Raw genomic sequence first — 27,421 nt, 5'->3', positions numbered from 1 at the left:
AAAGCATACCTTACAATAATAAAATAAATACATTACAATAGAAATTAAATACCAGTTAGAAAAAAAAAATCAAATAAAAGTTACATGTTTGTGAACATAAAACAAGCGAAGCAAAAGTAACCATAGGTGACACACAGTAAAAACAACAGGACAGAGATGTAAATAGAAGTGGATCAAATGTCCGCAATGAAGAACAAACAAACGACTAAATTAAAAACAAAAAATACACAAGAAAAATAAAAATAAAAATAAATAAATAAATAAAATAAATAAATAAAAAACAAATAAAAATAAAATAAGTTACAAGGCTGTGAACAAAAACAAGAGTAGCAAAAAGCCTCAAACGTAACACTAACGTGAACACTTCAGAACATAGAACAAGGACCAAATGTCCTCAAAGAAATGTCAAGGGCAAACGGCTAAATTACAACCAAACAAATAAAACAAAATAAAAAGAGTAAATGGCAGTGAACATAAAGCAAGTGTGACAAAAACATCAAAACGAAACCCAAAAGTAAAAACAAAACATAATCCAAAGATGTAAAAAAAGAAAGGTGAACCAAATGTCCACCGAAGTAGGAAGTGGGGGACAGGAGGAACAAAGACTCAATAACAAATGACTACATTACAAGCAGACAAAATAAAAAGCAAAGAAGATAAAAGAAGAACTGAAGAGAAAAAGGAAGCAAACTACAACTGTAAAGGAGGACAAAAGTCACAGGAAGGGGGAGTCGAAGAGGTGCATTGGGAGATCGCTTTTGAGAAAGGAAGTCGGCCAAAAGCCAACTGGTGAACAAACGACAGGTCGAAAAGAAGCAGACGGAGACTAGAAGACAGAACAGAGGAATTAGCCTGTGTTACTCCTCGTGCCTAAATTTTCAATGCACCTCTTATTGCAGTTGCTCTTAGTTTCCCATGCTTCCAAGAACAGTCTTTTCTTTTTGTTATTTTCTTTGTGTAGAGTTGTCACTCCATCCCAATCAATCATGTGTTGGTGTTCTGTAGTGTGTTTGTACAGGGCCGATTTCGGATCTTCTCGCCTAATTGCACGTTGGTGTTCTTGTACCCTAGTGGCTAATTTCTTTTGTGTTTCTCCTACGTAATCTGTGTCACAGTCCGTGCAGCTTATGCGGTAAACTCTACCAGCCTGTTGTGTAGGTTCTTCGGTGTCTTTTACTTTGGTGAGATTTCTGTGTAAGGTGTTGAGGGGTTTGTGTGCTATTTGTATTCCTTTGTCATGTAAGACTCTTGCAGTAACCTCAGAAGCTCCTTTGATGTAGGGGATAGTGACTCTAGGTGTGATATGTGGTCTCTGTCGTGGGGTGTCGGTGGGTTGTGTTTTTGTCCATTTCCGTATGGTGCTGCTGGGAGAGCCGTTGTTCCGGAAGACCTGTAAAAGGTGTTTTCTTTCGGCCTTCTTAGATTCCACAGAAGAACAGACTTTATCAACTCTGTTCCATAAAGTCCTGATCACACTCCTTTTGTGGCAATCTGGATGGTAGCTATCAAAGTCCAACAGTCTATCTGTGTGGGTGGGCTTTCTGTAGACACTTGTACCAAGGGTGTCACCTTCGCGCTTGATGCAGACGTCCAGGAACGGCAGTTGGAAATCTTTCTCCAGTTCCATTGAAAATTGAATGGCCGGTTCAATACTGTTGATGTAACTGAAGAAAGGCTCCATGTCCTTGCTGTCCAAAATGGCGAACACATCATCGACGTATCTAGTCCACAGTTTAAGCGAAGAAGGTGCAGCACTTAGAAGTTGAGCTTCTAGTCGTTGCATCACTACTTCAGCCACCACGACTGAAATAGGCAATCCCATCGGTGTGCCCTTACGCTGGTGATAGATGTGATCCCTGAAGTGGAAGTATGTGGAGTCAAGGCACAGGGAGATAAGTCCCATGAGTTCTGACACAGAAAGTTTCTGGTTATCCAAGAATCCCCGGTTCTCCTCCATGGCCGACTTCAGTGCATTTTTAGCCAAATCTTGTGGAATGGACGTAAACATGGACTGAACATTGAAGGAAACCAAGACATCTCCTCCCCTTTAGTTAAGTCCTTTGATTCTTTCAATGAAGTCAGCTGAATTCAGAAGCATGTGTGGTGAATTAGTCACTAGAGGTCTGAGAAGTTTAGCCAAGTACGAAGCAAGATGGTATGTTGGAGAATTTCTAAAAGCCACTATGGGTCAAAGGGGAATATTTTCTTTGTGGACTTTTGGTAACCCATAGAACTTAGGGATGGTAGAATCTCCTGGCCTCATTTTCTTCCACTCGTCATCATTTATGATCCGTTTTTCTCTGAGTTCTTTCAGCTCTCGTTCAACTTTGGCCTGTAACTTCTTTGTGGGGTCTTGAGGTACGATGGTGTAAGTCTGGGTATCTTGAAGTAACGCCAGAGCCTTCTAGTCATAGTCTTCCTTGTCCATAATGACCGTTGACCTCCCTTTGTCGCTGGTTAAAACAACAATTGAACGATCTCTGCGTAGTTCCGCTAAAGCTTTGGTTTCTTCAGTGGTCAGGAAACGACTAGTCTGTTTGGATTTCAGTGCTCCTACGATTTTAGTTCTGACGGCCTGTTTGTCCTCAGAAGTGCCTTCCATCAAGTTCACTCCTAACTCTGCAGCGGCCAGGAATTCAGCGTGGTTGACTTTGCCTTGAACATTAAAGTTAAGGCCCCTGGCCAGCACATTATTTTCTGCATCCGAAAGCTGTCTACTGGAGAGATTGGTCACCCACCTTGCAGGAGCAAGTGGTCTATTGTCTAGCAACCGTTGGAACTTGGACTCAAGGGAACTCCGCTTGTTTGAAGACTTGGACTGGCTGAGATTGGAGATCTTTTATATATAAACTATTTTTGCAGAAACCACCAGGAAATTAAAAAACAGATATCGAACATTTTTGTCTATTCAAGACATTTCCAATGTATATATATATACAGTATATATATATATATATATATATATATATATATATATATATATATATATATATATATGCATATAAGATAGTTCGAGTGGGAAGTGTCAAGAATATAACCGTGATGAGTGAGGAAAATGGAGGAGAAATAAGGAAGGATGAAGTGAAGACAGTTGTTAAGGTGATGAAAGCAGGTAAGGCACCTGGATGGATGCCATACAGAATGTCTAAAAAAAAAAGGAGGTACAGTGATGGTGGACTGGCTGGTGAGGTTATGTTATGTTTGCTGGAGAGAGGGTAGAGTACCGGAGGACTGGAGGAGTGCCTGTATATTTCCACTCTACAAGGGAAAAGGGGACGAGTGTGAATGTAGTAGTTTCAGAGGGATTAGCTTGTTAAGTGTAGTTGGGAAGGCTTATGGGAGGATCTTGATTTAGAGGATTAGGAGAGGAACAGAGGGAGTAATTTGTAAGGAACAGTGTGGATTTAGGACAGGTAGAGGTTGTGTAGATCAGATTTTTGTGGTAAGACATATGTGAGAAAGCTATAGGAAAAGGTAAGGATGTTTTTTGGGCTTTTATGGATCTGGGAAAGGCTTATGACAGGGTAGACAGGAAGGCACTGTGGGAGGTTTTGTGGATATACGGGATAGGAGGAAAGCTTCTAGGAGCTGTCAAGAGTTTTTACGAGAGTAGTAGAGCATGTGTCAGGATTAGAAATGGAGAGCTAAGTGAGTGGTTCGAGGTAAAGGTGGGACTACATCAGGGATGTGTTATGTCACCCTGGCTGGTTAACTTATACATGGATGGGGTGGTGTGAGACAGTAAATGCAAGGGTGGTGGGTCAGGGATTGGAGATGTTTAAAGAAAATGGAGAAAAGTGGGAGGTGAGCCAGGTGTTGTTTCCAGACAACACTGCGCTTGTAGCAGGATCAGAGGAGGGATTGAGGAAGTTGGTGACAGAGTTTGGAAGAGTGTGTTATAGAAGAAAATTGAAGATAAATGTGGGTAAAAGTAAGGTGAGGAGATGTACAAGGGGTGAAAGTGGCAGCAGACTGGAAGTGAGCATTATGGGAGAGCGACTGGAGGAAGTGGATAGTTTTAGATACTTGGGTGCAAATCTGGCAGGAAAGGGTGGAATGGAGGTGGAGGTAGAATGTACACTGTGAGAAGTGAGTAAATGCCTTGGTGTATTAAAAAGTGCAATGAGGAATAGACATTTGGGAATGGATGCTAAGAGAAGACTGTATGAAGGAGTGATTGTGCCAACAGCACTGTATGGGGCAGAAACATGGAACATAAGAGAGGAAGAGAGAAGGAGTTTGTATTTACCTAGTTGTATTTTGCGGGAAGGGGAGCTATGCTTGTGATTTCCCGCCTTTGTATCTTGCAGTGTCTAGTTTGCTTTTAAACTTATGAAGGGTTTTTGCACACACTATATCCTTGTCCAGTTTGTTCCAAGTGTCTGCCACTCTATGTGGAAAACTGTTTTTCTTCAGATCTCTTCTGATGAAAGAGCATTAGGATGGTTTGGACACATGGAAAGAATGAGTGAGGAAAGACTAGTAAAAGAGGTATGGAAGGCAGATGTGGAGGGAGTGAACATAAGGGGGTGTCCTAGGATGAGATGGATGGATGAGGTGAAGGGGGCTTTGGGGAAGAGGGGAATGTGTGTTGAGGAAGGACGGGAGAGGACAGAAGATAGGGGTTAATGGAGAATGGTTGTATATGGATGATGCTGTGATGCATGAGGTGGAATGGGTGGGGGGATGGTGGGTGAGGTAGTATGTGTGAGAAAAATTTGACGCAGCCTGAAGGAATTTCTCCCCATCTCCTTTTCTGCATGGGGGGACGGAGTGGGGGGTCACCGATTTAATGAAGCGGCCTTGCTGTGGATGTGCTGTGTCTTGCGACACTGCTTGTGACCTAGGGCAGTGGACAAGGTGCAGGGATGACCTGTCATCCAGGAGGTGCTAAGATAAGAGGGAGGGCAAAGGGGGGTGAAGTGTATTTAGGGATGGAATGGGTGGGAATGATTTTATGCCTTTTTCTTTTGGGTTACCTCCCTCGTAAGGGGGAAAAAGCCTTGGTATTTACCTAGTTGTATTTTGCGGGAGGGGAGCTATGCTCGTGGTGTCCTACCTTTGTATCTCACAGTGTCTAGTTTGCTTTTAAACTCATGAATGGTTTTTTCACATACTATTTCATTATCCAGTTTGTTCCAAGTGTCCAATACTCTATGTGGAAAACTGTTTTTCTTCAGTTCTCTTCTGTAGCTATGTTTTTTTATTTTCTTTCCATGTCCTCTTGTGTTTCTCTTGTCCCAGTTTAGTAAGTCCTCTCTATCGAGTATCTCTGTGCCTTTCATGATTCTGTAGATGGTCAGTAGGTCACCTCTCTCTCTTCTTTGCCCCAGTGTTGGTAACTCCACTATATGTATGTATGTATGTGTGTGTGTGTATATATATATATATATATATATTCGAAAATAGCTGGAGTCCAGGAACCATTTTTACGGAAGAAAGTATACGCTGGACTCGACGTTCGTCAATTTATTCCGACGTTTCGAACCCTGTCCGGGGTTCGTCTTCAGGACGGACAGGGTTCTAAACGTCAGAATGAATTGACGAACATCGAGTCCAGCGTATACTTTCTTCTATAAATATATATATATATATATATATATATATATATATATATATATATATGAGAGAGAAATACGCTAATGACAGCGACATCAAACCGATAATTTTTATGACAGTTGCATGCAGGGTTCGAACCCGCTGTACTCGGCTATCCATAAATTACCTGCACGGTGCCCTAGACCACTACACCACAGAGGCTATAAAATCCTTGAAACCTGGAATCGAACTGATTCCCGAGGGAAGGAAGATCACTTATTACTGCGATCCGAATTCCTGTTTTACTCAAGGACCAGCCCACCAGTGGTATGGGGTAAGGACCGGGACGAACTCCTTTCACGCTTATTGCCATTGTAACTATGAGAGAAATACGCTAATGGCAGCGACATCAAACCGATAATTTTTATGACAGTTGCATGCAGGGTTCGAACCCGCTGTACTCGGCTATCCGTAAATTACCTGTATGGTACGGATTTTATAGCCTCTGTGGTGTAGTGGTCTAGGGCACCGTACAGGTAATTTACGGATAGCCGAGTACAGCGGGTTCAAACCCTGCATGCAACTGTCATAAAAATTATTGATATATATATATATATATATATATATATATATATATATATATATATATATACATACATACATGTTTTGTTGAAGTCAACAGCATTAAGGAGGTTGTTAATCTTCTTATGAGTATTTTAAAGCTTTCTAACAAGGACTCGGCCATTTGGGGGGTGGGCATAAACCAGATCACCAAAGTAATTCATTTAATTCTCAACATTTTGTCTGCAAGGAGACATCATCAGGAAAATCTGTAACATATAAATTACTGACAAACAGAAACAAAGAACATGGGTATAAATAATAACAAAAATTCACCAATCAAGAAAATAGACATCAATAAATCAAATCGTAAACCAATACAGATACGTAGACTGTAGGGGAACAATACTTACAAAATTAAAATTTTTAAAGAAATGACTAAAGATAGCGTGGTCCTTTGGCTTATATATCAGAGCCTAACCTGCATGGGTAGTGGGGTGTGATCTGTCTTAACACCGTGCAGGCGAGAACATTGTTATACAAGCTAATGCTTGTATAACAATGTTCTTGCCCGCATAGTGAACACCCCCACCCCTCTCCTTTCTGTGTCCACCACACCTTTTGACAATGTGAAGTTGGGTCATAAGCACCCTATCCCTCCTCCTCCCACCCACTCTCTCCATCCTCCCCCACCAACTGACCTCGCAACCCCCACCCCAAACCCCCCAACCTCCAAACCAACGCTGTTAAGACAGGTCACACCCCACTACCCCCTCCCCCTCCACCACCCATGCAGGTTAGCTATGATATATAAGCCAAAGGGCCACCCTATCTTTTATCATTTCTTTAATCTTTTTAATTTTGTAAGTATTGTTCCCCTACAGTCTATGTATCTGTATTGGTTTACGATTCGATTTATTGATGTCTATTTTCTTGATTGGCGAATTTTTGTTATTTATACCCATGTTCTTTGTTTCTGTATGTCAGTAATTTATATGTTACAGATTTTCCTAATGATGTCTCCTTGCAGACAAAATGTTGAGAATTAAATTAATTACTTTGGTAAACTGGTTTATGCCCACCCCCCAAATGGCCGAGTCCTTGTTAGAAAGCTTAAAAATACCCATAAGAAGAATAATATCTCCTTAATGCTGTCAACTTCAGCAACACATATCTACAAGAGAAAATGCTCCCTCAATACTCAAATATATATACTTAGGGCACAGGTTTTCTTTTATACACACTGAATTGAACACCACAGCTTTTTCACAGTTATTAATTTTCTTCTTAATATTTTCAAGTTTTCTCACTAAAGTTCTAATATTGGGAGGATGAGTGGAAAGTTCGTTTCCACTCATCTTCCCAATATCAGAACCTTAGTGAGGAAACCTAAAAATATTAAGAAGAAAATTAATAACTGTAAAAATGCTGTGGTGTTCAATTCAGTATAAATATATATATATATATATATATATTTATATATACATATTTATATATACATATATATATTTATATATACATATATATATATATATGTATATATAAAATAATCAAGAACACATAGTCGGAATAAAAGGAAACTCAGAAGAAATTATAACTTCTATATTTCGGCTGATAGCTATAGCCCTCTTCAGGAAAGTACCTGAAGTACTTTCCTGAAGAGGGTTAGAGCTATCAGCCGAAATATAGAAGTTATAATCTCTTCTAAGTTTCCTTTTATTCCCACTGAGGGTTCTTCATGATTATTATTTACGAATGTGCTACTACATTTTGTCTAAGTGATATATGTATATACATATACATATATATATATATATATATATATATTATATATATATATATATAAATATATAATATATATATATGACGTGAGCGGAGTAGGAAACACAGGAGCCTTAGTCTTGAGTTTATTCCTTGCTAGTTTCGCAGGTATGCTTTTTCCTTTGAAAAAGCATACATGCGAAACTAGTCAGGAATAAACTCAAGACTAAGACTCCTGTGTTTCCTACTCCGCTTACGTCAACCTGTCAAAATGTCTCTACAACAATATATATATATATATATACATATATATATATATATATATATATAAATATATATATATACAGACGCTCCTCTACTTAAGTTCATTGATTTTACGTTTTTTCGATTTTACGTTTGAACCGACTGTAAAAAACAATTGTAAAAAAAAAAAGTGAATTTTTTAGTTTAGCGCGCTCTCCGTAGTTCAAACGGTACTTGCGCATAATGCTGCGTCCATTGTTTACATTGCACAAACGACAAACTGAACATGCCTTGCTTCATCATCCTCCTCCCCCTCCTCCTCCACCATCTCAATTTATGTTGCTTGAATTTGATTTATTTGAAATTAATGTTATTATTTTACAATGTTATGTGTATAATTAATGATTTAGGGGTGTCTTATAAGATACGGTAATAGAATTTACGGATGTATAGTACAGTAACAACTTACGTTCGGCCCTTTGGAACGTAACTAAAATGTAAGTTGAGGAGCGTCTGTGTGTATATATATATATATATATATATATATATATATATATATATATAGATATGTATATATATATATATATATATATATATATATATACATGTATATATATATGCACTTTTTTTCTGCCTCACATGCTGGTGCATTGCCTAGCTTTCTTGGCCATATCTAAGGGAATGTCTATCTTCATTTAACTTCATCTTGAGATCTCCCTGTCTGGTCATAGGTTTAGGAGGAAGATGGTCGAATCAATGCTAAATGAGTATTACCCCAATTTGAACATTTTGAAGGTGCAATGGTCTCCAGATTTGCTATCACCAGCCTCATCAATAGACATCTTCCCCCTGACCCCACAAATCAGTTCATCAGTGTATCAGGTAGCTTTTTTCTGTGTTTCTCTTTTCATAAGAGGATGCAATGTAACATTCAAACTTTCCTCTCTGCCTCATACATTATTATTTTTATTATTATTATTATTTTTATTTTTATTTTCATATTCATTTTATTTCATTTTATTTTGTATTCTATTTGTCTAGATATTTATCTTTATATTATTTCATACTATAAGTTATCTTATGGCACTGTTTAGGATTCCCACATTTCACACCACTCACACTGTTACACCCTTGGTCAACATTCCACAAAACACCGGAGCTGTTTTATAATAACATCACAAAAATTTATTGTATACTGTACTATAACTATTATTCATTGTATAATTTTTTTTCTTTTTTAATTATAAACCATTGTACAACCAAAACGAAACCCACCTCCAAGGAGGGAACGCGGTCCTACTCAGACTATGTATACCGCCAGCTTCACTCCAGAGTCACATTCCTCTGAAGAAGCATAGAGCGAAACCGGTCAGGAATAAACTCAGGAACTCGGAACTAGACCCGTGACTTCTTTTTCCACCTTCATCAACTTGTCACAATGTACCAGCCTATATATATATATATATATATATATATATACATATATATATATATATATATATACATACATATATATATATATATATATATATATATATATGTATATACATATATATATATATATATATACCGGGTATATCATATGTATATATATATATATATATATATATATATATATATATATATTTATATATTAATATTTGTCTCTCTATATATATAATATATACATATATATATATATCTAAATATGTATGTCTTTATATTTTTATATATATATATATATATATATATATATATATATATATATATACACACACATATGTATACAGTATATCTTTTCTTAATGGTGATTTCATTTACTGTGGCTGGCTTATTTATAGTTTTTATTGGTTGTACCCTCTCCCTCTTACATGTAATATATATATATATATATATATATATATATATATATATATATATATATATATATATATATATGTATGTATGTATGTATGTATTTTTAGATGCATTTTTTATCAATTATTTACTGTTTTTTGTACATTTTGGAGTCATTTTTCATAACTCTCTGTGTCATGTTTGGTTTTAGGAAATTATTTTATGTAGACGTAGTGCCAAACTCATTTACTCAAGTATTATGAAACTATATTTATCTATTGGATCACATGCCACCATGGCTCCATTCTTTACTAGTTATTTCTTTATTGATTTATTATCCATAAAGGAAATACCTGCCTTACAAATAAGTAGAAAGGAAGATTCAGTGGAACAAGCAAAGCTAAAGCGACACTCTGAATCAACATCGAGGACAGCATCTGCATCATCAAGCATGGAGCAACATGCAATACAAAGGCACAGTGCAGATGAACTTCAGGGTCACATATATGAGTGTGTAATAGCAGTAAGTATAGCAAACATATATTCAAAACCCTTGTGGATGTTGTAATCACTTCTGCTCATCTTTGTGCATCAGTAGACATGGTTTTATATATACATGTATATAATCACACACACACCAAGTACAAAAAAATGTATAAAAAAACTTTAAAGAATACAAAGAGCAATTACAAAATTGGCACCAACACTCTCAAAACTATCATATGAAGAGAGACTAGCAAAACTTGAACTACAGACACTAGAGCAAAGAAGAGAGAGAGGAGATTTGATAGCTATTTACAGAATCATGAAAGGCATAGAAATTATTGATAGAGAGAATCTGATAAAATGGGATGATAGAAGTACAAGAGGACACGGAAAGAAAATCAAGAAAGACAGCTATAGAAGAGATATGAAAAAGAACAGCTTTCCTCACAGAGTAATAGACAGTTGGAACAAGTTAGATGAGAAAGTGGTGTGTGCAAAAACAATACATAAATTTAAAAATAGTTTAGATAAAATGAGATATGAAGACGGGACACCACGAGCATAGCTCCCCTTCCCGTAAAATACAACTAGGTAAATACAACTAGGTAAATACACACACAGTCATGAGCAAATGTTTTTACTTCAGCTACAGTTCTCAGATTGTCAATATATTTTTCTTGTAAAGTATGTCATTAATTTTCCTATGTGGTATTTAACTTACGGTGTAATAATTTTCTTGAATACATATAAAAAAGTTATCAGACAAAGATTTTGTATTTTGTATCATGAATAACTAGGTGGATCAGAATTTTTCCAAATGACTATATATACATATGCATATATACATGTAAAGTGCTGGTACAACAAAAGTTGTAGGGAGTTAAAAGACAAAAGAGATAAAGCATGGACAAAATGGAAAAATACAAAAGACCTGAAAAATGAAAAATATATTCTAGTTATAGAAATGAATATGTACAAGTGTGCAGAGAAGAAAAAAGAAAATATGAAAAAGATGTCAAAGAAAAATGTAAAGACCAACCAAAACTATTTTACATACATATACCAAGGCTTTTTCCCCCTTACAAGGGGGGTAGCCAAAAAGAAAAAGGCATCAAATCATTCCCACCCATTCCATCCCTGAATACACTCCACACCCCTCCACCCTCCCTCTTATCTTAGCATCTCCTGAATGATGGGTCATCCCTGCACCTTGTCCACTGCCCTGGGTCAGAAGCAGTGTTGCAAGACACAGCACATCCACAGCAAGGCCGCTTCATTAAATCGGCGACCCCCCCTCTCCGTCCCCCCATTGCATAAAATGAGAGGACGGGGAGAAATCCCTTCAGGCTGCATCAAATTTTGCTCACACATACTACCTCACCCCCCATCCACCCGCCCATTCTACCTCATGCTATCACAACATCATCCATATACAACCACTCTCCATTCACCCCTGTCTTATGTCCTCTCCCATCCTTCCTCAACAGACATTCCCCTCTTCCCCAAAGCCCCCTTCACCCCATCCATCCACCTCATCCTAGGATGCCCCCTCATGTTCACTCCCTCCACATCTGCCTTCCACACCTCTTTTACTAGTCTTTCTTCACTCATTCTTTCCATGTGTCCAAACCATCCTAATATTCTTTCATCAGCCCCATCTCCCAGCTCCCCTTCCTCCCCCATTCTCCTCCTCACCTCCTCATCTCTCACTCTATCTAGCCTAGTAACCCCCATCATACTTCTCAGACACCTCATCTCAAACACATTCAAACTCCTTCTCTCTTCTTCTCTCATGTTCCATGCTTCTGCCCCACACAGTGCTGTTGGCACAATCACTCCTTCATACAGGCTCCTCCCAGCATCCATTCCCAAATGTCCACTCCTCACCACACTCCCCAACCCACCAAGGCATCCACTCGCCTCCCCCAATCTACATTCTACCTCCACTTTCACTCCACCTTTCCCTGCCACATTTGCACCCAAGTATCTAAAACTATCCACCTCCTCCAGTCGCTCTCCCTTAATGCTCACCTCCAGTCTACTGCCACTCTCACCCCTTGTACATCTCATCACCTTACTATTTTACAGATTTGTAAATAACAAAGTGAAAAACAAACAAGATTTAAAGAAACAATGACAAGGAGGAGTTGAATACACAGAGGAAATAGAAATGGCAGAAATTATGAACAAGCATTTTAAGGACAGCGTACTGCTTCAGAAGGGTAAAAAATGAAAAATTACAAAAACAAATTGTGAAAACAAGCACAAAAATAGCTTAATATGTTGGCAACACTTCAGCGAAGTTTCGGAGATATTGCGCAATTTTTACTGTTTTTGGGCAAAAAAATGTGAAATACCTCTTTTGTTTACATTATATCACATACACATGTTCATGATATCACAATATAATCTACATAAGTCGCAATAATATTTTGTCTATAACATCATGTGATGTTCTGGAGACTTCTGGCATGTTCTCCACTACTAGTGAAAGTGAAAGCGAGCATGGCAGTGTGTTGTACAAGTGTGGAGGAAAGTAACACTTCACCACTGACGGATTATTCTCTTTTATCGTGTGATCTCGTATGCTGGAACTTAGAAGAGGAGGAGATATGGCAAAGGCCAATAAAGGGCGGAGAAGGAAGCCGGTAACCAAAAGTGTCGATAGAGGTGAGTCACCCCAGCCAGCTGATCTGCTACGTGCAATGTTTAGAATCCATGCCTACCACAACACAGCCAGCTGACAGTGTTGACATCGCTGTACTGTCAACTTCAAGTGCTTGTAAGCTGAAACAGTTGTTTCCAGAAACTGAAAAAAGTGCAGAGAGTGATAACACAGACAATGTTATTGTCAGTATGGATAATATGAAAGAGATTGAACAATGAGTGTTTTGCACACCACCAGGAAAGAAGAGGCCAGTCATTCGATCCCCAGAGGAGAGGAGCATCAGCCTGAATCGTGATGAGAAAGGAAAAGAAAAGCTAAAGGGTGTGTATAAACGCCTAACAGAGGAAACCCTTCTCAAGAGATGCTTGCAGGGTAAGACCCAAAATCCGAACAAATCCTTGGATTGTCAGATCTGGAAGTATTGCCCCAAAGTAAAGAACCTGGGCAAAGTAGTTGTAGACTTTGCTGTTGCATATGCAGTACTCACGTACAATATAGGATATGAGGCAGCAGTATTTAGCACCAATCTGTACTCCACAGCAAGTACTATGAGGCCTGTCCTCCAGAGAATGGACAGAAAGAGGGAACTGTACAAAAAAATGTATAACAAAACTTGAAAGAATGCAAAGATCAATAACAAAATTGGCACCAACACACTCAAAACTATCATATGAGGAGAGACTAGCAAAACTTGAGCTACATACATAAGAGCAAAGAAGAGAGAGAGGAGACTTGATAACTATTTGTAGAATCATGAAAGGCATGGAAATTATTGATAGAGAGGATCTAATAAAATGGGATAGTAGATACAAGAGGACATTGAAAGAAAATAAAGAAAGACAATTATAGAAAATATCTGAAAAAGAACAGCTTTCTCCACAGGATAATAGATGTTTGGAACAGGTTAGATGAAAATGTGGTGTGTGCAAAAATGATACACGAATTTAAAAACAGTCTAGATAAAATGAGATATGGAGATGGGCACCATGAGCATAGCTCCCCTTCCCATTAAATACAACTAGGTAAATACAACTGGGTAAATACACACTTAGTACAGTGAGTCCTCCTTATATGGTAATTCTTTATCTGGTAAATTCACAGTTACGGTATTTGGTAATTACTATCCTCAATTCTATTTACGGTAAGAAAAATTCACAGATATGGTATCCGCTCGTATTTTGGAGGTAAAATTAGATATTTTGAAGAGGAAAGAGCAGGGAGAAGGTACATATGCCATAAGTCGAAACTTGGGTTTGGTATATGGTAATTTCAAATTGTGGTAAGGTTTTCAGGAATGTATATGTACCATATAACGAGGACTCACTGTATTCACTTCTGAACCTGATATCATAAACAAAATGGAGTATAAGACACCAATTGGGAAGAGTGACCACATGTCAATAGAGTTTGAATTAAAAGAACAAAACAATGTGAGAAGGAATGAAAAACATAGAGAAGGAAGGTTAATGTACAACAAAACAGATTTTGTAAAACCTAGAAAAATTTCCAAAACACAAACTGGGATAAATTTTCCAAAGAGGAAACAAAGATGGAAGACAAATGGAACATATTTAAAGAAAAGTACAAGGAAGGAATTGATAAATATATACTACAGAAGAAACAAAAAGAGATTTATATAAAGTGTTGGTATCACAAAAAAAGGTGCAGTGAGGCTAAAGACAGAAGAGACAAAGCCTGGAAAAGATGGGAAAAAAATCCAAATGGCAAACATATATAAAACTTAGGAATGAATATGTGAATATATGCAGGAAAGAAAAAAGAAACTATGAAAAAGATATTATAGACAAATGTAAGGATCAACCTAAACTCTTTTACAGATATGTAAATGATAAATTAAAAGACAAACACAAAATTGTAAAACTGCATGAAGGAGATAAAGAATATATAGATGACATAGAAATGGCTGAAGTTATGATCAAACATTTCAGGTCTGTTTTTACAATTGAGAGCTCACAAATTTGGGAAGATGGACAATGAGAAAGATCCCCTAAAATGAAAGAAATAAAGGTAACACAGAAAGAAATAAGAGACCAAATAAAAAACCTAGATGTTAGGAAATCACATGGACCAGATGGAATTGCAAATTGGATACTGAAAGAGTGTATAGATGAACTAACAGACAAATTATACAAGATAATAGACTTCTCACTCAAAGAAGGAAAGGTACTGCAAGATTGGAAAGATGCAAACATCGTACCAATATATAAAGGAGGAAACAAAGAAGATCCTACAAACTTCAGACCAGTATCCCTTAGAAGCACAGTAGCAAAAATATGCGAAAAGGTTATTAGGAGCAATAAAATATTAAACCCTAAAAAATTTAGCTTTAGAAGTGGAAGATTGTGTACCACAAACTTAATATGTTTTTACTCAAGATTGATAGAAATAATTCAAGAAAGAGATGGCTGGGCAGATTGCACCTTCTTGGACTTGCAGAAGGCTTTTGACAAAGTACCACATAAAAAGCTTATAAGAAAAATTGAAATAATAGGAGAAATACAAGGTAAGCTACTGAAATGGATGAAAGATTTAAAGTGGGAGAAAAATGAGAGTGGTACTTAGAGACAAAAACTCAAATTTGGAAGATGTGATAAGTGGCATCCCGCAAGGCTCTGTATTGGCTCCTTTAATGTTTGCCATATATATAAATGATATGGATGAGGGAGTGAAGTGTTACATAAACTTCTTTGCCGATGATGCCAAATTACTCAAGGAAGAAATATACATGGAGAGAAATGAAAAGCATAGGAAAGAAAGATTGATGTACAACAAAACGGACTTTGCAAAACTAAAGAAATTCTTCCAGAATGCAAACTGGGAAAATTTTACATGGAAGAGACAAAAGTGGAAAAGAAATGGGATATCTTGTTGGGTAATTACAATGAAGGGGTGAATAGGCACATACCAAGACAGAAGCTAAAGAGAGTGTACATTAAATGCTGGTTCAACAAATGATGCAGTGAGGCAAAAGATAGAAGGGACAGAGCTTGGAAAAGATGGAGAAAACATAAAAAACCTGGAAATGGCAAGTTTATATAAACTATAGAAACGAGTACGGTTTGTTAAAGTGAGAAGAGAAGAAAAAGGAACCATGAAAAGGATATTATAGATAAATTCAAAGAGCAACCCAAGCTATTCTAATGATATGTGAATGGTAGAAATTATGCCAAGGGAATATAGAATACACAGAAGAATTAGAAATGGCCAAAGTCATGAATACTTCAAATCTGTCTTCATGAGAGAGAAAACACAATATTGGGACGAAGGTAATGAAAAGCGATCTCCCCCCATGAGCTAGATAACAATAACACAAAAAGAAATATTGGAACATCTATCAAACCTTGACATCAGGAAATCACATGACCTGGATGGAATTACAAATTGGATTCTAAAAGAATGCAAAGAAGAACTAACGGACAAAATACATAACATAATAAGCACTGAAAGAAGGAAAAATTCCAAAAGACTGGGAAAATGCTAACATTGTACCAATATATAAAGGAGGAAACAAGGAAGAACCAGCTTACTACAGGCCACAAACTTGATATGTTTCTACTCAAGATTAATGGACATAGTGCAAGAAAGGAATGGATGGGCTGATTGTGCCTTCCTGGACTTACAAAAAGCTTTTGACAAAGTACCACAAAAAATTATTTAAAAAAAAAAAAAACAAAAAATTGAACATATAAGAGGGATACAAGGGAACCTACTAAAATAGATGGAGGACTTCTTGATTGGTAGAAAGATGAGAGTAGTGCTGAGAGAAAAATATTCAGGTTGGAAAGAGGTGATCAGTGGAGTACTGCAAGGATCTGTATTGGCTCCAATAATGTTTGCTATTTATGTGAATGACATGGATATGTGAAATGTTACATGAGCTTCTTTGCAGACGATGCCAAACTGTCAAGGAAAGTAAAAACTGAAAAGGATTGTGAATTACTGCAGGAAGACCTGGATAAGGTATGGAACTGGAGTCAGAAATGGGAAGTTGACTTCAATATTAACAAGTCTAGCATAATGGAGTTTGGAAAAAGCAAAAATAGAATATCAGGACAATATGAGATTGGAATCAAGGGGGTAAAGAATGAGAGATCCAAAAAAGATTTGGGTGTAATTATCTCAAACAACTTGTCCTATGATAAACAGATAAACAAAATTGTTAGAGAATCCTACAATTTGCTAAGATCAATAAAAGTGGCATTTACATATTTGGATGAAGAAATTATTAAAAAAAATATTGTTCACACTGATAAGGCCTAGACTAGAATATGCGGCGACATTGTGGTCACCCAGTACCAAAAAGAATATAAAGAAAATAGAAAGAATCCAGAGAGCAGACACAAAAATGGCCCCTGCACTTGCAAACTTGTCATATGAGGAGAGATTGGCTAAACTGGAGTTACTGACTCTGGAGCAAAGAAGAGAGAGAAGTGACTACTGACCATCTGCAGAATCATGAAGGGCATAGAAATACTTGATAGAGAGGACTTGTTAAACTGGGACAAGAGAAGCACAAGAGGACATGGAAAGAAAATAAAAAAACATAGCTACAGAAGAGATCTGAAGAAAAACAGTTTTCCACACAGAGTGAGACACTTGGAACAAACTAGACAAGGAAATAGTGTGCACAAAAACCGCTCATGAGTTTAAGTGCAAACTAGACACTACGAGATACAAAGGCGGCACACCATGAGTGTAGCTCCCCTTCTCGCAAAATACAACTAGGTAAATACAGAAGACTGCAGATTGCTACAAGAAGACCTAGACAAAATATGAGAATGGAGTCAGAGGTGTGAAGTGAACTTTGACATTAAGAAATGTAGTATAATGGAATTTGGAAAAAGCAAAAATAGAATATTGGGTAAATATAAAATTGGTACCAAGGCAGTCAAAAAAGTTGACCCAGAAAGTGACCTGGGAGTGATTATATCAAGTGATTTGACACCTGATAAACATGTCAATAAATTAGTTGGAGAGACTTTTAACTTATTAAGATCAATGAAAGTAGCCTTCGACTACAAGGATGAAGAAATGGTAAAGAAAATAGTGGTTACATTGATAAGATCTAAATTGGAGTATGCTGTGACACTATGGGCACCTAATACCAAAAAAAAAAAAAAAAAAAAAAAGGAAATTAGAATTCAAAGAGCAGCAACAAAAATGGCACCTACACTTTCAAATTTGACATACGAACAAAGATTGGATAAGTTACATCTATCAACACTGGAACAGATAAGAGAAAGAGGTGATTTGCTGACCATTTACAGAATTATGAAAGGGATGGAAGTTCTTGATAGAGACGACTTATTAGAATGGGGCAGAAGAGAAACAAGAGGACATGAAAAGAAGTTAAAGAAGAACAGTTATAGAAGATTTTTGAAAAAGAATAGCTTTCCACACAGAGTGATTGATATCTGGAACAAACTAAAGGGGGAAACAGTGAGTGCCAAAACTATACAAGATTTTAAGAACAAACTGGATGCAGAGAGATACAAAAATGGGTCACAACGAGCATAGTTCTCGTCCTGTAAAATACAAATAGGTAAATACACACATAAACATATATATGAAAATAAGTCTGGAAGAAGGCATAGGCTAAATAGCCACATAAAAGGAATAATGAGGGATTATATATATCCAGAATTACCACTCATCCTTTCCATTTTATTTGTGCTTCCAAAAGGTTGGAAAGATTTTAGATTAATTAAAAGACTAATGCTCTTAATTTTCTTGCAGGATGAAACTACCAAGGGACCTATTGATAACCAATCTTCAGTGTTGTCATCCACTTCCAAGTTCTCATTACCACCTCGTAATACTACTACCTCTAATATGACTGCTACTATAACTACAACTACTACTACAAACACTCCCATCTATGATAACATTCAAGGATTACATTACAAAAAAAATGAATCCATATATTCTCTAATAGATGAATCAGTTAAGAAAAACAGACAAACATATAGTGAAGTAACTAAGATGCAAGGACATGAGTATTCAGACCTGCGTGGCATACATGGACATACAAACCCATCACTGACACACACTGGTAATGAAACAGAAGGAAACGAGAAGAGGAAAAGCAGCTATCATCCTAGACACAAAGTCACCAAAGGTTAGTACTGTGTGCCTTTTTATTTTCAAGTGTTCAAATGTGGAACCAAGGCACTAGCATCCCTTTGCTCAGGTCATCATCCAGCACTAAAACCATACCAGCATGGAACTGGCCTAGCAAATAGACACCAAGTCGACAATAACAATCACCACACAGACACAGACCACATACACTGCCCTATACTCACTACAAACAATTCCACAAAACTTCTCTTAGAGAGACCTCAAGGCTGAGTTGATTGTCATAGCCAGTTTCCTAGGGTCTATAGCCCTTCTGCAAAAATAATAGTTTCTAATCTGTCTTCACTAACAATAGCAGACTTTAAGAGGAAGGTGAGGTAACCAGGGCAAAAGGCACGTACCTACTCCCACCCAATTCACCATCCTTTCTTCCCTATGATCTTAGCTCCTCATGGATGAAGGGTCATCCCTGTCTCCCACCCACTCCCCTGGGTCAGACTATGCCCTCCACCCCCATGGTGATCTCTCTGCCAGCCATAGGTTCCATCACACACACACACACACTCCACCGAACGGACGGCGTAGAAGACGTTCTGAAGAAAAAGTGAAATTTTCGTGGATCCCAAAGCAAAGGAAGTACCTATTGTATTTACAGGGTGGGGGGAAATTGCTCGTGGTGTAGTGGGAAAGTGAGGAAAAAGGAGAAGGGGAGGGATTACTGAGGGAAATGGAAGGAAATGAGGAAGGGGAGGACTTGGTCCAAGAGGCCAGACGGCTTGTAAACAAACGCCGAACCGATGATTTGGATTTCGATGATGGGACTAACAAAAATGTAAAGATTAGAAACATAGATAAGAGCAGTACAATGGAAGGTGAGGATAATAATTTCCAAGGATTTAATGAGGGGGCGGCGGATACCAACCTCCCCCGACTGGCAAAACTGGAGGAAAAACTTGTACAAATGACTGAACATTGGGAGATTAGGTTCGGTAAAATGTCAAAAATTGCAGAGAGTTGAAAAATTGGAAGAACTAGAGAAGGCGAACAAAAACTTAACTGATGAAATAAAAGAACTAAAAAGACAGTTAAGAGAAGTAAAAGAGGAGAATGAAGAATTAAAGAGGAATAATAAAGAAAACAAAGAGGCCATAGCTAAAGAAGCTAAGGGTTGGAAGACAATCCAAGAAAACAGTAAAGTTGCATTTACTGATATAATTAAACAGCAAATGAAAGAACAAACTGAAGACTCAGTTATCAAAGTGATGAGACAGAAGGAGAATATTGTAAGAGACTTAGCAGACAAAAAGAAATGTATAATTATATTAGGAATGGAAGAGAAACATAACCCAGATAGAACCTCAAGAATCAAAGAGGAAAATGGAAAATTAAGCAGTTTACTACAATTAGTTCAGGAAGATGAACCAGAAACAATGAAACAAATCGAAGAGAAGTTCAGACTCGGAAAGTATAGTACAGATAAGACCAGACCAATTAAGATTGAATTCAGGTCACAAACGACGGCAGAGAATATCTTATCCAAAACAGGGAAACTAGCAACAAATGAACAATATAAAAAGGTATGGATAAAAAGGGAAATGAATAAAGAGGAAAGAGAGGAACAAAAAAAGAAAAGACTTGAAGCTAAGGAAAAAACGAGAACAGAACAGTCAGAAAAAGAGAGATTCTATTGGAGAGTAGTGAATATGAAACTAAGGCAATTCGACATACAAGAGAAAAACAAAAGGGAAACAGAGAACACAATGGAAGTGGCAGAAAATTAAGAGTGTCTTACACAAATATAGATGGATTAATAACAGGATTGAATGAGCTGAATGATTATTTGAAGGAAAAAGAACCGGGCATAATGGGAATTGTAGAAACAAAATTAAAAGGTCCACTACCACCCAACAGTGTAGGACATGATGCATATAATTATTGGATTAGAAACAGAGAGACAAAGCAAGGGGGTGGAGTTATGTTCCTGACTAAGAAGGATATAAACGTGAGGTGTGTCACATATGGAAAGAATACAGTAGAGATGATTATGATCGAAGTAGAAGACAGAGATAAGAAGAGCAGAAAGTTTGTGATAAATTATGTGCCTTCAAAAACAGCCTCGTGGGAAGAGAGTGAACATAAAAGTATGTTAGAGGACACAAAGATAACATTAAATAAGATAATGGAAGATGGAGGAAGAATAGTTATGATGGGCGACTTTAATTGCAAAGAAATCTGCTGGGAAGAGATGACAGTAAAGGGTGGAGACAGCTCATGGGGAAATGCTCCACTTGAGATGATTACTGACAATACAATGACACAGTGGATACAGGAGAACACTAGGTATAGAAATGATGAAGAACCATCGAGACTAGACCTAATAATTACATCTGAACCTAGAATAGTGAACAAGATTGAATATAAAACACCAATAAGTAAAAGTGAGATGATTACTGACAATACAATGACACAGTGGATACAGGAGAACACTAGGTATAGAAATGAGGAAGAACCATCGAGACTAGACCTAATAATTACATCTGAACCTTGAATAGTGGAAAAGATTTAATATAAAACACCAATAAGTAAAAGTGACCACATATTGATTGAACTGGAACTAAATGAAGAAAAATACATGAAAAGAAATAAACAATATAGAAAAGGAAGAATGATGTATGAAAAAACAAACTTTGATAAAATAAGAGAATCCTTTCAAAAAGAAAACTGGGAAGAAATATACAAAGAAGAAACAACAGTAGAAGAGAAATGGAATATTTTGACAAAAATTTACAAAAAAGGAGTGGAAAAGTATGTCCCAAGACAAAAACAAGAAAAAAAATATTTAAAGTCCTGGTACAATCAAAGTTGTAGGGAGTTAAAAGACAAAAGAGACAAAGCTTGGACCAGATGGAAAAAAGACAGAAGACCTGAAAAATGGAAAATATATACTTGTTATTGAAATGAATATGTACAAATGTGCAGAGAGGAAAAGAGAAAATATGAAAAAGATGTCATAGAAAAGTGTAAAGATCAACCAAAACTATTTTACAGATTTGTAATTAACAAATTGAAAAACAAACAAGACTTGGAGAAATTAAGACAAGGAGGAGTTGAATACACAGAGGAAATAGAAATGGCGGAAATTATGAACAAATATTTTAAATCAGTGTTTACAAGGGAGAACATACAACCTGAAGAGATCAAATGGAAAGAGAAAGTCCCTCCCATGAAAGAAATAGAAGTAACAAAGAACGAAATAGTGAAACACTTGAGTAATCTTGATGTCAGAAAATCGCATGGACCAGATGAAATAGCAAACTGGATTTTGAAAGAATGCAGGAATGAACTGGCAGACAAAATACATAGCATAATAAACAGTTCCTTGAAAGAAGGAAAAGTTCCAGAAGATTGGAAAAAAGCAAATATAGTACCTATATACTGTATAAAGGAGGAAATAAAGAAGACCCTACCAACTATAGACCAGTCTCTCTAACAAGTACAATAGCAAAAATTTGTGAAAGAATTGTCAAAAGTAGATGGGTAAAATATTTAGAAAAAAACAATGTGTTAAATCCAAGGCAATTTGGATTCAGACAAGGACGATCATGCGTCACCAATTTAATATGTTTCTATTCAAGGCTAATAGATATAATACAAGAAAGAGATGGATGGGCTGATTGTGCATTTCTAGACCTAAAAAAAGCTTTTGACAAAGTACCACATAAGAAGTTGCTTAAGAAATTAGAAACTGAAGGAGGAATACAGGGCAAACTGCTTAATTGGATGGAAGACTTCTTGCAAGAAAGGAAAATGAGAGTAGTGATAAGAGACAAACACTCAAAATGGGATGAAGTAATAAGCGGTGTTCCGCAAGGAACAGTTCTGGCCCCAATAATGTTTGCTATATATATTAATGATATGGATGAAGGAATTGAAAGCTATATGAGCTTCTTTGCAGATGATGCAAAACTACTGAAAAGAGTGAACACGGAAGAAGATTGTGAATCACTACAGAGTGATCTAAATAAAGTAGAGAAATGGAGTAGGAAGTGGGAGATGGAGTTCAATACAAAAAAGTGTAGTATAATGGAATTTGGAAAAAGCAAAAACAGAATAACAGGATCATATAAATTGCGAGAAGAAGGAATAAAAAAAGTAGAAAATGAGAAGGACCTGGGAGTCATTGTTATGAATAATATGTCACCTGAGAAACATATAAATAAGATTTTTGGAGAAACTTATAATTTAATAAGAACAATCAAAGTGGCATTTACATACCTGGATGAAGAAATGGTGAAGAAAACTCTAATCACTCTGATAAGACCAAGATTGGAATATGCAGTAACGATATGGTCACCAAGTACAAAAAAAATGTATAAAAAAACTTTAAAGAATACAAAGAGCAATTACAAAATTGGCACCAACACTCTCAAAACTATCATATGAAGAGAGACTAGCAAAACTTGAACTACAGACACTAGAACAAAGAAGAGAGAGAGGAGATTTGATAGCTATTTACAGAATCATGAAAGGCATAGAAATTACTGATAGAGAGAATCTGATAAAATGGGATGATAGAAATACAAGAGGACACGGAAAGAAAATAAAAAAAGACAGCTATAGAAGAGATGTGAAAAAGAACAGCTTTCCTCACAGAGTAATAGACAGTTGGAACAAGTTAGATGAGAAAGTGGTGTGTGCAAAAACAATACATGAATTTAAAAATAGTTTAGATAAAATGAGATATGAAGATGGGACACCACGAGTATAGCTCCCCCTTCCCGTAAAATACAACTAGGTAAATACGACTAGGTAAATACATGGATTCATGGCAAAGATTGGAACTCCGGAGCAGAAGTGAAATTTTCGTGGATCTCAACAACAAGGGAGTACCTTTTTGTATTAGTAGGGAAGGGGAAAGCTCGTTGTGTAGTGGGAAGGTGATGAAAGGGGAGAAGGGGAGGGATTACTGAGGGAAATGGAAGGAAATAAGGAGGGAGACGAACAGGCTCCCCCTGACAGCAGAAAAAATGTAAACAAGAGGCCTGCTTTGATGCAGGGGAAATCGAAAATATCAGTAAAAGCATTAAGATTAGAAATATAGATAAGAACAACACAATGGAAAGTGAAAATAATAATTTCCATGGATTTAATGAGGGGGGGGGATGCCAACCTTCAATTAGCAAGTCTAGAAGAAAAACTAGAGGAAATGACTGAACATTGGGAGAGTAGGTTCAGTGAACTTACACGGATTGTGCAGAGAGTTGATAAATTGGAAGAGTTAAAGAAGGAGAACCAAACCCTAACTAAAGAAATAGAAGAATTAAAAAGGCAGTTAAAAGAAGTAAAAGATGAGAATGAGGAATTAAAGAGGAATAATAAAGAGAATAAAGAGTCCATAGCAAAAGAAGTACAGGGTTGGAAAAAAGTCCAAGAGAATAACAAAATTGTATTAAGGATATAGTGTACAACAGATGAAAGATTAAACTAAAGACACAATTATTAAAGTGATGAGAGAGAAGGAGAATATAGTGAGAGACTTAGCGGATAAAAAGGAATGTACTGTATAATTATATTGGGGATGGAAGAGAAGTATAATACAAATTGGACTACAAGAATAAAGGAGGAGAAGGAGAAAGTAAATAAGATATTGGAAGTAGTTCAAGAAGATGGAACAGAAACAGGGAAACAAATAGAAGAAATATATAGACTAGGGAAATACAATACAGATAAGACCAGACCAATTAAGATCAAATTCAGGTCACAAACAACAGCAGAGAATATCTTAGCAAAAACAGGGAAACTAGCAAACAGTGAACAATTTAAACAGGTATGGATAAAAAGAGACATGAAAAAAGAGGAAAGAGAGGATGAGAAAGCAAAAAGACAAGAAGCTAAGGAAAGAAATGAGAAAAGAACAGAGACAAAAAAAGAGAAATTCTATTGGAGAGTAATAAATATGAAAGTGAGAAAATGACTCGTAGCAGAGAAAAATGGAAGGGAAACAGAAAATACGATGGAAGTAGCAGAAAATTGAAAATGTCTTACACAAATATAGATGGCTTAATAACAGGCTTGAACAAACTGAACGATTACCTGAAGGAAAAAGAACTGGACATAATGGGAATTGTGGAGACAAAATTGAAAGGTCCACTACCACCCAACAGTGTAGGACATTGTGCATATAATTGTTGGATTAGAAACAGAGAGGTAAAACAAGGGGTGGAGTTATGTTCCTGACTAAGAGGGATATAAATGTGAGGAAATTTACATATGGAAAATATAAAGTAGAGATGATTATGATGGAAGTGGAGGACAAGGATGGGAAAAGTAGGATGTTTGTAGTAAATTATGTGCCTCCTAAAACAGCTTTGTGGGAAGAGAGAGAACACAAAAATATGTTAGAAGACACAGGGATAACACTGAATAAGATAATGGAAGAAGAACCATCGAGACTGGACCTAATAATCACATCAGAACCTGAAATAGTGGACAAGATTGAATATAAGACACGAATAAGTAAAAGTGACCACATAGTGGTTGAACTGGAACTAAATGAGGAAAAATACATGAAAAAAAAAATGAGCAGTATAGAAAGGGAAGATTGATGTATGGAAAAACAAATTTTGATAAAATAAGAGAATGCTTTCAAAAAGCAGACTGGGAAAGAATACACAAGGAAAAAACAACAGTAGAAGAGAAACGGACTATTTTGACAAAATTTTATAAAGAAGGAGTGGAAAAGTATGTTCCAAGACAAAAGCAAGAAAAAGAATATGTAAAGTGTTGGTACATCTAAAGATGGAGCCAAAAGACAGAAGGGATAAATCTTGGATAAAATGGAAAAGAGACAAAAGACATGAAAAATGGAAAATATATACTAGTTATAGAAATGAATATGTACAAGTGTGCAGAGAAGAAAAGAGAAAATACGAAAAAGGTGTCATAGAAAAATGTAAAGATCAACCAAATCTATTTTACAGATTTGTAAACAACAAACTGAAAAACAGGCAGGAGTTGGAGAAATTATGATAAGAAGGAGTTGAATACACAGAGGAAATAGAAATGGCAGAAATTATGAACAAGCATTTTAAATCGGTGTTTATGAGGGAGGACATACAACCTAGAGATATCGAGTGGGAGGAGAAAGTCCCCCCTATGAAAGAGATAGAAGTAACAAGGAATGAAATAATGAATCACTTGAGTAAGCTCGATGTCAGAAAATCGCATGGACCAGATGAAATGGCAAACTGGATTTTGAGAGAATGCAAGAATGAACTAGCAGACAAAATACATAGTCTAATAAGTTCATTGAAAGAAGGAAAAGTTCAAGAAGTTTGGAAAAGAGCAAATATAGTACCAATATAAAAAGGGGGAAACAAGGAAGATCCCTACTAACTATAGACCGGTCTCTCATACAAGTACAAAAGATAAATCTGTGAAAGAATTATCAAAACTCGATGGGTAAGGCATCTGGAAAAAAAACAACATACTAAACCCAAGACAATTTGGATTTAGACGGACAATCATGAGTAACAAACCTAATTTGTTTCTATTCAATGTTAATAGATGTAATACAAGAAAGAGATGGATTGGCTGATTGTGCATTTCTAGACCTGAAAAAAGCTTTAGATAAGGTGCCACATAAGAAATTGCTAAAGAAATTAGAAACTGCATGAGGAATACAGAGCAAACTGCTGAAATGGATGGAAGACTTCCTGCATGAAAGAAAAATGAGAGTGGTGATAAGAGACAAACATTCTAATTGGGATGAAGTGATAAGTGGAGTTCCATAAGGAACTGTTCTGGCCCCAGTAACGTTTGCTATATATATTAATGATATGGGATAAAGGAATTCAAAGTTATATGAGCCTCTTTGCGGACGATGCAAAATTGTTGAAAAAAGTGAACTCTGAAGAAGATTGTGAGTCGCTACAGAATGATCTCAACAAAGTATGGGAATGGAGTAGGAAGTGGGAGATGGAATTCAATATTAAGAAGTGTAGTATAATGGAATTTGGAAGAAGAAAAAAAAAATAGTAAGATCATATAGATTAGGAGAGGAAGAAATAAAAAAAAGTAGAAAATGAGAAGGACCTGGGAGTCATTATTATGAATAATATGTCCCATGAGAAACATATAAACAAGATTATTGGAGAAACTTATAATTCAATAAGAACAATCAAAGTGGCATTTACATACCTGGACAAAGAAATGGTGAAGAAAATACTTGTCACTTTGATAAGACCAAGA

At 36.5% G+C, this 27,421-nt stretch overlaps 1 protein-coding gene across 2 annotated transcripts in view; it reads left to right on the top strand.

Moving 5' to 3' along the window:
• Window positions 1-27,421, top strand: part of LOC143032388 (docking protein 5-like) — a 98,269-nt gene that overhangs the window by 56,257 nt on the left and 14,591 nt on the right. The window contains exons 8-9 of one of the 2 annotated variants that reach the window (XM_076197084.1): window positions 10,265-10,441; window positions 18,830-19,211. In XM_076197084.1, the coding sequence (XP_076053199.1) occupies window positions 10,265-10,441; window positions 18,830-19,211 (559 nt within the window). The remainder of the gene's footprint in view (window positions 1-10,264; window positions 10,442-18,829; window positions 19,212-27,421) is intronic. The other variant, XM_076197085.1, reaches the window with a different exon arrangement.

Source organism: Oratosquilla oratoria, chromosome 13 (genome assembly GCF_046742065.1).
Source record: "Oratosquilla oratoria isolate Oo_2021 chromosome 13, ASM4674206v1, whole genome shotgun sequence".
Lineage (NCBI taxonomy): Eukaryota > Metazoa > Arthropoda > Malacostraca > Stomatopoda > Squillidae > Oratosquilla > Oratosquilla oratoria.
Note: the sequence above shows the minus strand (reverse complement) of the source record. Positions and strands in the feature narration are given on the sequence as shown.